Source organism: Dioscorea cayenensis, chromosome 8 (genome assembly GCF_009730915.1).
Source record: "Dioscorea cayenensis subsp. rotundata cultivar TDr96_F1 chromosome 8, TDr96_F1_v2_PseudoChromosome.rev07_lg8_w22 25.fasta, whole genome shotgun sequence".
Lineage (NCBI taxonomy): Eukaryota > Viridiplantae > Streptophyta > Magnoliopsida > Dioscoreales > Dioscoreaceae > Dioscorea > Dioscorea cayenensis.
In genome coordinates, this window is record NC_052478.1 from 7,460,497 (window position 1) to 7,470,769 (window position 10,273).

General features: G+C 32.8%; 2 protein-coding genes across 4 annotated transcripts; both read left to right on the forward strand.

Annotated features, from left to right (window-relative positions):
* The first annotated feature begins 489 nt into the window (after window positions 1-489).
* On the forward strand, window positions 490-5,756 carry LOC120267501. 3 transcript variants are annotated; one of them, XM_039275174.1, is made up of 6 exons: window positions 490-639; window positions 1,555-1,637; window positions 1,797-1,820; window positions 2,057-2,829; window positions 3,281-3,795; window positions 5,376-5,756. In XM_039275174.1, the coding sequence occupies exons 2-6, from the start codon at window positions 1,628-1,630 to the stop codon at window positions 5,482-5,484; spliced, it is 1,431 nt and encodes a 476-aa protein (XP_039131108.1). In that variant the 5' UTR covers window positions 490-639; window positions 1,555-1,627; the 3' UTR covers window positions 5,485-5,756. The 3 variants fall into 3 exon arrangements, with proteins under 3 accessions (XP_039131108.1, XP_039131109.1, XP_039131110.1); XM_039275176.1 differs by having other exon boundaries at window positions 493-639; window positions 3,389-3,795; XM_039275175.1 differs by lacking the exon at window positions 1,797-1,820.
* A 3,165-nt stretch (window positions 5,757-8,921) lies between these two features.
* LOC120267565 (fasciclin-like arabinogalactan protein 2) lies at window positions 8,922-9,821 on the forward strand. The gene has a single exon (XM_039275244.1). It carries the CDS (start codon window positions 9,016-9,018, stop codon window positions 9,805-9,807), a length of 792 nt encoding a protein of 263 aa, XP_039131178.1. The 5' UTR covers window positions 8,922-9,015; the 3' UTR covers window positions 9,808-9,821.
* The last annotated feature ends 452 nt before the right edge of the window (window positions 9,822-10,273 follow it).

Below are 10,273 nucleotides of genomic sequence, written 5' to 3' on the forward strand. Positions count from 1 at the left end.
ATTCCTATCAAATTTTGCCTCAAGCCCCTCCATATTTTCAACATTTACAGTATGAGGTCTTTCTGCAAAATTTCCCTAATTTAAAAATTTTAAACACCGTAATAAAGATAAATCTCAAATAAAATAAATAAATTTTTGGTAATTTTTTTTTATAAATAAACGATAAATATTTTATTTTTAAAAAAATAGAAACATTGCATAGACGTGAAGGATAAGTTTATCTCGAGTTTTTTTTAAAATAAATATCTTATTTTAAAGTAGTATTAAAATTATTATTTTTATTAATTTTTTAAAAACAAAATCAATTAATGCAACCCATCAAGAAAACGGACATGTTTTGTGGGGCTTTGAGAAATAAATGAGCATTTTTAGTATTTTCGGCAATAAAGGGTCCAAATTCAATGCTAACCTATCTTTTTTTTTTTTTGATAAACCCCTCAAAATCTTAAATAATTAGAAACAACCACCCGTTTGACTTTTATTTGTTCACAGTGACCCTCACTGTCTTCCCATCTGTGATTTTATTTGGATTGCATTTGGTTTAATGACCCAAACCCTCACCGTCTCTTCCCTCTTCTCCAAACCCTAGTCTCGCAAATCGGTAGCCTTTTCGTGGATTTCGAGATCTCGCTTTGGGGGGTAATCTTTCCATTTCCTTTGTTCATTCACCTGCCTGCTTGAATTCCTCTGGAATTTTTTTGAGAAGATTGTGAATTTAGCATTCCTTGATTTTGTTCTGTGAGTGATTTTGATCAACATGCGGAGTTTGATAGCCTGGAAGGCATGGGGTTGGCAATGGGTGGGGTTTGCAATATTTAAGCGAATAAATTTCTCTTGTTGTGATTGATTTCATGCGGTTCTAGTTGTTGTTGATGGTGAGCCAAATGTTTTGAACAAGAATAGTTGCTGAATTTGTACTTGTTGGTTGTCTTTTTTATTATATTTATCCATTTTTGGGTGGAGGGTACTTATCGTTTTGACTTTTATGATCATATATTGTTTTTGTGATAATTGTGAAACATACCTTTTGAAACTCTAGTCTGAATCAGAGTTTCTCATGTTTGAGGTTTTTGAATTTTGGTTTTGATTGATTTATTTTCCATGGCAGTTTCATCGATCATGTTTTGAGATACTCTGTAGAAAGTTACTGCATTTAATTTGAATAGCTTGTTGCAAAATCTTCATCTTCTTTGAAGTGTTAGCTGATACCATATTTTTCTCCAGCTATACTAGTATTGTCATCCTTTGCCCTTTTTTTCAAGTTGCCACTCCTGAAATACTTTGTCTTTTCAAGATCAATATACTTTTCTGTTATTCTCATATTCTCTTAAATTTTGAATGATATTTGTCTTACCCTTTTTGAGTGTTCCTTTTGTGTGCTGAAGTGCATGATAGATAGGTCATGTTCATTTTTATCCTTTTAGCATTTAGTCTGAATATTGGATCAGATTTTGTTGTTGTCGTCATTGTTGTAGATTTATCTTTGGCAGAAGAAAATTTTCCTTGGATAGTTTATGCTTTGTCTCCATCACTTATTGAATATAAATGATGCAGGAAAATGCAGGATTTGTAAATCACCAAAATTTCAGGCACTGCTACTCGCTATGCACTTGGAGTAGCAGACACCATGAAACTTGGTAAGCATTTGCTCCTGATACCTTTCTGTTTGTTGTATTTACCTTGAAACTAATTTCGGTATGCTTTCGTACTCTGTTTCTTTCATGATTTTATAATTTACTAATGAATATATTTCCATTTTCTTATCTTCTGACCCTGTGGCGTGACTTCTATACAAGAATCTCTACTGCTAGTTCCACAAAGTACGTATATCTGATGGTCATCAAACACAACTTTTTTAGACAATAGTTTTGATAGTTAGCTATTGGCCTTTTTATGGAAAGATTTCATGTGATCATGTTGACAATTTAATATCCCACCACTGGATCTGCTATTTTTTGACTTTTCTTTCTTGTGCTTAAAGATTATGTTTCCACAATTCTGATAATCTTGGTATGTTAAGATGATTTAATATCCTGTGTTTTATGCTTGCTTTCAGAAGGTGAACCACTGGGAGTCCAAACTTCCCATACTCAAAATCTTCCCTTGAATATTATTGGGCATCATAGTAATCCTTTTCTGAATGATTTACCGGTACGGGATAACATGTCCATACCTGAAGGGAAAATTGGTCTTACATTGCCAGTAGAGGGCAAAAACTTTGAAGAAAGGGTAAGCTCTGAAGGAATTGAGCCAATTAACCCATCTGAAGGTAGCTTTGACGTAGGTCAAAGTGGATATGCGGACAATGAGAATAGTGAAAAGAAAGCTTTTCAAATTGAGGATGAGCATCTGGAAGCTCCATACACTGTGCCTGCTGCTGAAGTTGATATTGATTTTTGTACAGACAAAGTAGTTAGCACATCTGAAATGGATGCTTGCAAAGATGGTACTTGTTACCCTGTGAAGGATATATGTGTTGATGAAGGCCTCCATTCACTTGAAAAAATTCCTACACAAAATAAGGGGATGAGCAAGAATATCACTTTTGATTGCAAGCACCCTGCAACTACAAACGATTATGTTGTGGCTATTGAAATTAGAAACAGCAAGTATGACCTGAAGTCTTCACCAGCTGCCGGACATTGTATTTCTGTTTTTGATAAGGATGCCACAGAAGAATTATTTTCTGGAAATTTATCTGAAGGCAGAGACAGGCCAGATTCAGTTGACCACACTGATGTTGTGTTTGCTCCTAATCAAGTGAAGTTGTCCAGTTTTGATTGCATCAACAGCTTGAAGCAGTCTCCTGATCAAGGAAAGATCATTCAGGTATCCAAAAGAAAGCATTACTTTCATTACTTCCTTTGTAGGATATCGAAATAGAAATGCTATTTTCAAATGCCCCTTCAGTAGCACATGCATTGTAGCCTAAACTCAGGTGCTGAGACAAGAGTCATTCTGTTTGAAAATAACCTGGAACAACCAAATGGTCACTTTTATTGTGAGAAGGACATGCTTGTACTGTACTTCTATTTACTGATTACTAAGATGTGAATATGCAACTGTTAATCAGAGTGTGTTCTTGATTTCTTTCTGGTTTTATTGCTTTTGTCCTTCCATTTGAAAATTTATATCTATTACTTTTGATGCTGCTATTGAAAAAAATGGCATCTGCAACTGTGGACCTTGTTAAAAAGGATATGAATACCTTTTTGATTAGTCCTACAACTTGAGAAACAGGTTTAAAACACTTTTATCCTGAACTTCTTTGGCTTGACAGTTGTGGGCTTCTGTTTGGGCAGAAATGCACAGTGCTAGCTGTCATACGCATCTACTTGTGAAATTTATGATGGTGATTGTTGACAGACAACCTGCATTGTTGGTTCAGGATGAGAAGGGGAACATTTCAGCTGTGGTTGTACCTTCGGCTGACAAGAAGCTCATACAAAGTAATGGATCTAAGGAAACTATGGCTAAAAATGAGGTGGCAAGTGGAGTCATTACTTTTAACTTTGATTCTGCAGTGGCGCCTGCAAGTGACACAGAGGACAACAAAGCTAGTCACCAGCCTACGCGAGCTTTATACAGTCATTTGATTGAAGATACTTCTAGTGATACAGCAACAGCTTCAGGTCGAAGTTTATTGGTTCATCATAATAGGGAAGATTCAGGTTTATCTGGGCCTAATTTTATGTCTGATCCAGTAGTCTCCTCTGGCCATGTTCAATTTTCTGGAAGCATTTCCCATCGATCGGATAGCAGTGCGACTAGTGCACGTTCCTTTGCATTTCCCATGTAAGTGCAATGTTTTCTATCATCATACCTAACTGTTTTTGCCTGCTGAACCCCCATAAAAAAGCTTTTATAGGATTTCTCTTAATGTTGCTTAATCTGCTCGTGCTTTGCATTCTTTCTGAGTTGTGTGCTATATCCTTCTTGTGATTTCTCTATTGATTATTATCATTTTAATTTTTAACTTACTGATGATCTTTTGTGTCTGAAGAGAAAACTTTGATGCAGTGTTTTTTCCTGGTTGAGATAGGGTGTAAATTTTTTTTTGTTATTTGAGAGGCTTAACATCTCCATTTCAATTGACTAGACAATTGAAAGTGCCTCTTCCTTCTTTACCTCTTTCTTTGATTATTATGTTCTCTTCATTTTATATATTGTAAGAGTTTCTGGCATTCCTTTAAAAAATTCATTATTCAATATCGGCATGAGGCTCATTGATCATCTATCTATATAACAGCATCCTACTCATTAGACCATCTGACTGAGAACAGCAGCATACATCTAGTGGCTAGTAGGATTGATTCATGCCGTTCTCCAACATGACGCACCATGCATCTTCATTATTTTTACACTAGTTTCTAGTTGATTAGGCAGTATCATGTGCCCCCGGGATTCAATCTAGAAAACTAAAATTAATATCGCACAATAATGACTGAATCCACAATTAGGTGTAATCCCTTTCTGTTGATATCCAAGGCAGCCCTTTTTATTCACCATTCTTCAACCCACCACTTCTTTGCATTTGTCTGTCTTTAGAGATCATAGAAATTTAGGTTTTGTGTTAATTATGGTTTTTAACACTTTCCATTCAAGTTATTGGGAAATAGGAATGTATAGAAGAAATTTCAGAAGTTACTCGTGAAGCATGATGTTCAAAATAAGTGTTGCGATCATATAGGAAGCTCTGCATATTGTCTTTTACAGCCGAGTGAAATGTAATGAATTTGCTTCATTTCCTTTCTTCTACAAGTCTATATGGCATTTCCTTTTTCATCTCTCTCCACCACTCTATCTTTGAAATTGATCTTACTGATATCAAGCAATTGATGGATGGATGTGAGATGATCTTTGTTTTGTTACAGAAGACAATTTAGTAGCCTTATGTCCTGTCTATTTTAAATGACATTTTCTTCTATCAGATGCGCATCATCAATTATATTTCAGACTTCTAAAAATGATCATTGTTCATAATTTTAAACTTATTTTTTGATACTTACCAGCTTTCTCATATTATCCCTAAAGTGACCAATCAATCCTGTTTCTCACTGCTGATGTCTGTTTGTTTGATTTTTGAAGTTAGTTTTAATAGGTGTTGTGCAAGTTTACTGACATGCATAAGCATTGAATATATATTTAAACCTTTTAGTTTGTGCTTTGACTTGCTATTACCTTTTGGCTGACTATATTCTTCATGCTGTCATAAGATATATTTAGATTTTGCTTGTTTGTCAAAAGGTCTAAGGCAGTTAGCATGTTTGTTTGTTTGTTACTCATCACCTAAAAATGACAACAAAACCAAAATCATGATATCTGCCTCTTCTACTGATTCAGTAATGCAAAGATTTCTTTCTTTGGATGCACAGTTTGCAGCCAGAGTGGAATAGCAGCCCAGTTAAAATGGCTAAAGCTGATCGCCGGCATTTAAGAAAACATCGGTGTTGCGGGATTGGGTTTTCTTGTTGTAGATTCTGAAGACAATTTCCGTATCATCCATATCGACTTCATTTCATCATACAGCAACATAAAATTGCATGCCTTTTGTCAAAACAGCCACAAAATTTGTTTTATATATTCTAGTTTTGTTCTTCTAAATGATATAGTGGGGGTTCGGAGATTAGTAGATTTTAGCTTGTAAGTAGAGAAATATGAGTGACATTTCAAAAATGTTCTTTGGTTGCAGCAAAATGGTAGCCCTGAGATTGTAAGTAAATGTGCCTGTGTTGACATGAACCATGCTCTATATAGTATATACACAAACAAAAAAAAAGATCTATTTATAGGTAATGTATATGGTTGATAATATGCATTTTTTTTATATTCGTTTTATTCTTATCGTCTTCATATCATTTTGTTCATTTTATGGAATATTTTAGTAATTATAAAATATTTTTTTAGAGAGTAATGTTTGTTTTATAGCCCCAGAAATGTGGGTAGAGTGAATGGAATTGTGTTTTTTTTTTTTAAAAAAAATATATATAATTAGTTGATAAAGGGGTATATATGAATAAATTTTTTTTGCATGGGTATAATTAGCACAACTATCATAAACGACCACTGTTTGGACGCATGTTATGAAAATAGTGAATGAGTAAATTTATGATCAAATTCTTGAATTGATAGTAATGTTGTATTACGCATACATTGTATAATACATTGTATAATATTAAATAAATATGATTTGATTTCTGAAATATTTTTTAAAAATGCACGTAGTAGGTTTGGTTGAGTTAATAAATTTTTAAGGGTTATTAATTAAGTCATCATAACTGATGCCGTATTTATCTTGTTTTTTTGACACTTTTTTATAGAGTGGCAAATATCACATATGTCAAAAAACAAAAAAATTATCGTAAGAATAAACACATTTGATCGTTTATAGCTTAAAAAATGTCCATCTTGTATGTCTCTGAATATCCTCGGTTCATGGTTAAAAAAAATGAGCAAAGTTTGTATGTGTATATATTTTATATGATAAATTTTTAAAAAGCTTCACAGATGTATCTCAGGTTCCTCTTTCTTTCTCGTATGAGTCTTATTAAAGCATGATATTTGTTTCGAATATAATACTTTGTATGTAATATTATATTTTATATCACAGAGGATATAAATATAAATAAAAAATAATGCAGATCCAGAGACACATACCATAAAATAGTCCTTTTTTTAATAAAATGAAAAGAAAACAATGCATTTATACAAAGTTACACAAATTTAAAAAAAAAAAAGCATAAACTATGGAATAATATTTATTATTAACTTAAAAATATTTCACATAATTTTCTGAAAGATCAAAATGCCCCTCAAATTATCAAAAATAAAAAAATAAAAAATTGTTAACTATATTAAATTTTCTCTTGGAAATTGTAATAATATAAAATAATATATTGTTTTTATAATCAATGCAGTTCATTGATTTTATAAATTTCGGTGCACGTGACCGTCGGTGGCAACCTGAATCTCTCGGTCTCTCTCTCTCTCTCTTTTGACTCAAAAGCTCGTTAGTTACATCGTTACTGGTGTTTTAACGAACTAAAGTGCCCAACTTTTATTTTTCCATTTTTGCCCTCCTTTATTACCATGATATCCTATGGTAATTTTCCTCAATACTAACGTATATAAATATTACCAAGAAAATGATAATCCTATTACCATCAAATTTGATGTCTATCTTGGATTACCGTGATAATCTTATAACTTTTTATATTTTAACAAATTAATTACCATGACAACCAAACACGATAATAAACTATTCCCGTTAATAAGAGTTCTCAACCAAACATGATTATATTAAATTACCGTAATATTTCCAACCATATAACATTCTCACTCATATTATAATGGTAATCTCGTTACGTGGTAATATATTATTACCACAAACCAAACGACCCCTAAGGTCATTTCTACATTTATGCCTTTATTGAAGTATTTTTTTTATTTTTATTTTTTTTTACAAACGCAACAAGTGCTGTAAAAAGGACATACATATATATAGAGAAGTGTTTCAGTTATAATGATTTAATGATTTTTAGAAACTTATTATGTGAAGTGAGTTAACACATATGACAATAAAAGCCTGTTGTAAGTGCCCAAAATGATATATTAAAAATTATTATTTTATAATAATAAAATTTTCTACCCTGCAATTATATAAAGACTGAAAAGACTAAATAAATAATAATTAATTAATAAACAGTGTATGAGCGTTACTCCTACGGGTAAACAAACACACTTTCGGCCATGCACCTGCACATGCAATGCATGAGTGTCTTACCCACTTGCAAAAGTGTTGGCCCTCACTACTATTGTTGTCTATTAATTTTTTTAAATTAAAAGACGAGCGCTTAAAAATAGATTATTTCGAACCTATTCGGTCATAAAACAAAACAAAAAATAACAATTAGATATTTTATATTTTTAAAATATAAACCAGAACACATTTTTTTTTAATGTACTTGAGCGGAGAATAATTGTATACAACGTGCTTCAAAATTTTTGGCGTGAATAATGTTAATTATATAAAAAAAATATCTTCCCATTTAAATAATAATGAGTGTTTTTTCTTAGAGATATAAAACCATCTCGTTCTATTTTCAAAATTTTAATTTATACAAATAGTATCGTTTATTTTAAATAAATCATACATTTTTTTTTAATTACAATTCATTTTTATGTTTTTAACAAATAAAACAAGTCAACATATCACAACAATCACATTACATTATTATCTTTACCTAAATAAATTAAACTTCAAAATTTATGAGTAATCTTGGATTTGCTGCACACAAACTATAATATCCCTCAGTTCAATTATAATTATTCATCCTAAAAAAAATTTCATGTCTCAAATTATCTGTTTACACATTTAATTTAAACATTAATTTTTAAATTTAATCTTACAAATTAAATATTCTCCACCACTGTATATCATCTCTACATAATTTTGATGAAAAAAAAACAAAATAAGAAAACTAAGCAAAATACTAATAAAGTTTTTAATTCTAACTTTTTTTTACTCTGTGAAACAGTTAAAATATACACAGTAAAATTTATAAGGTGAAAAGTTGATCCCTAAAGAGACTTGAGATCCTTCTATGTTGTCCTATTGGCTATTGTGAAGGTAGTCTTTACCTTAATTTTCAATCTCATCACTCATTCAAAAAAAAAAGTAAACCACCAAAATTTACCCTTATACAACCCCATATATATACATATATATTCACAATTTTCAATTTATTTATTTATTTATTTATTTATTTTTAGAAAGATGACAAGCACCAACCCACGTAGCCTCATCTTACGTAGGACATAAAGTTCGATCTCGAATCTTCTCCAAAATAAACACCCTGCATAAAAAACCCAATACCAATTGACCCAAAATCCATTGAAAAATCTTCAAACCTTCATTAACACTATGCTTCATCAACTATCTCTCTCTTCAACCTTCATTCCTTCAACCCTTCACTTCTCCATTCTCTCATTCTCAAACACACACAAACACAAACAATGCCTCCCTTCCTCCCTCTCTTCTTCCTCTTCCTCCTCACTTCCACCACTTCCAAACCAACCTCACCATCACCATCATCATCATCATCATCATCATCTCCATCCTCACCTCCATCTCTCACTTCTCTAATGTCAACCAACCACTGCAAACTCTTCTCCTCCCTCCTCTCCTCCTCCTCCTCAGCCCTCTCCACCTTCCAATCCAACATCCCCAGCGGTCTCACCGTCTTCTGTCCTTCCGACTCATCTCTCTCCCCATTCCTCCCCACCTTCAAAAACCTCTCTTCTGACTCCCAACTCTCCCTCCTCCTCTTCCACGCCATTCCCATCTACAACTCTCTCCAATCTCTCCGTTCCTCCAACGGCGTTGTCAACACTCTCGCCACCGACGGCTCTAACAACAACTTCAACTTCACCGTCCAAAACAATGGCGATGCTGTCACTCTCAAGACTCCACTCAACACTGCTCTCATTCTCACTACTCTTTTTGATAAAGATCCACTTTCTGTTTTCAAGATTGATAATGTTTTGAAGCCTAGAGAGCTTTTTAAGCTTGTTGAGCCTCCAGCTCCGGCTCCTGCTCCGGTGGCTGAGCCACCGGCTAGTGATAAGAACAAGAAGAAGAATAAGCATAAGCATAACTCGCCGCCGGCTCCGCCGGAGAGTGCTCCTCAGCCTTCGTCGGAGAATGTGAAGTCTGCTGATGATGATAATGTTGGGTTTAGATGTGCTTGTGTTGCATGGAGACAACTTGTTTTAGCTCTTGTTATTGTTCTTGTTGTTGTTTCTTGAAAAGTTTTTTTCTTTATTTAAAAAGATGTTTGTGAGTTTGTGTATTTTGATATGGTGGTGAAATAAGGATGATGTTTGTATTTGTGAGTTGGTGTTTTTTTTTTTAAAAAAAATTATTTGTTTAATTTTGTGTGGGAGAATATGTTTGGTGGTTTGATGGGAGAAGGATGTTGGATTTTGGTGTGTTTTTAATTTTCAAGGTTTATTTTTATGGAATGGAAGGAAGAAGGAATTTCTGTTATTTTGATGTATTTTTGGTGTTTTGATTGAGATTGTTCTTGTGGTTGTTGGTAGAGTTTGGTGGGAGATAAATTTGTGCATTTATTTCTCATTTATTTATAGGTTTTTATTGCTTTTTTAATTTATCTTTTTATTATTATAAAATTTATCTAATATTTTCATTTTACATGGATTAATGAAGAAATGGTTGAAATCATTACAATATAACAGAGAGAAATGAATACAC

Bases quoted from the DNA above. Each gene is read 5' to 3' on its own strand.
- LOC120267501 (XM_039275174.1), top strand. The intron at 2,830-3,280 runs GTATCCAAAAGA...TTGGCTTGACAG, and splicing joins ATCAAGGAAAGATCATTCAG to TTGTGGGCTTCTGTTTGGGC. The intron at 3,796-5,375 runs GTAAGTGCAATG...TTGGATGCACAG, and splicing joins CGTTCCTTTGCATTTCCCAT to TTTGCAGCCAGAGTGGAATA.
- LOC120267565 (XM_039275244.1), top strand. From the start codon at position 9,016: ATGCCTCCCTTCCTCCCTCTCTTCTTCCTCTTCCTCCTCACTTCCACC.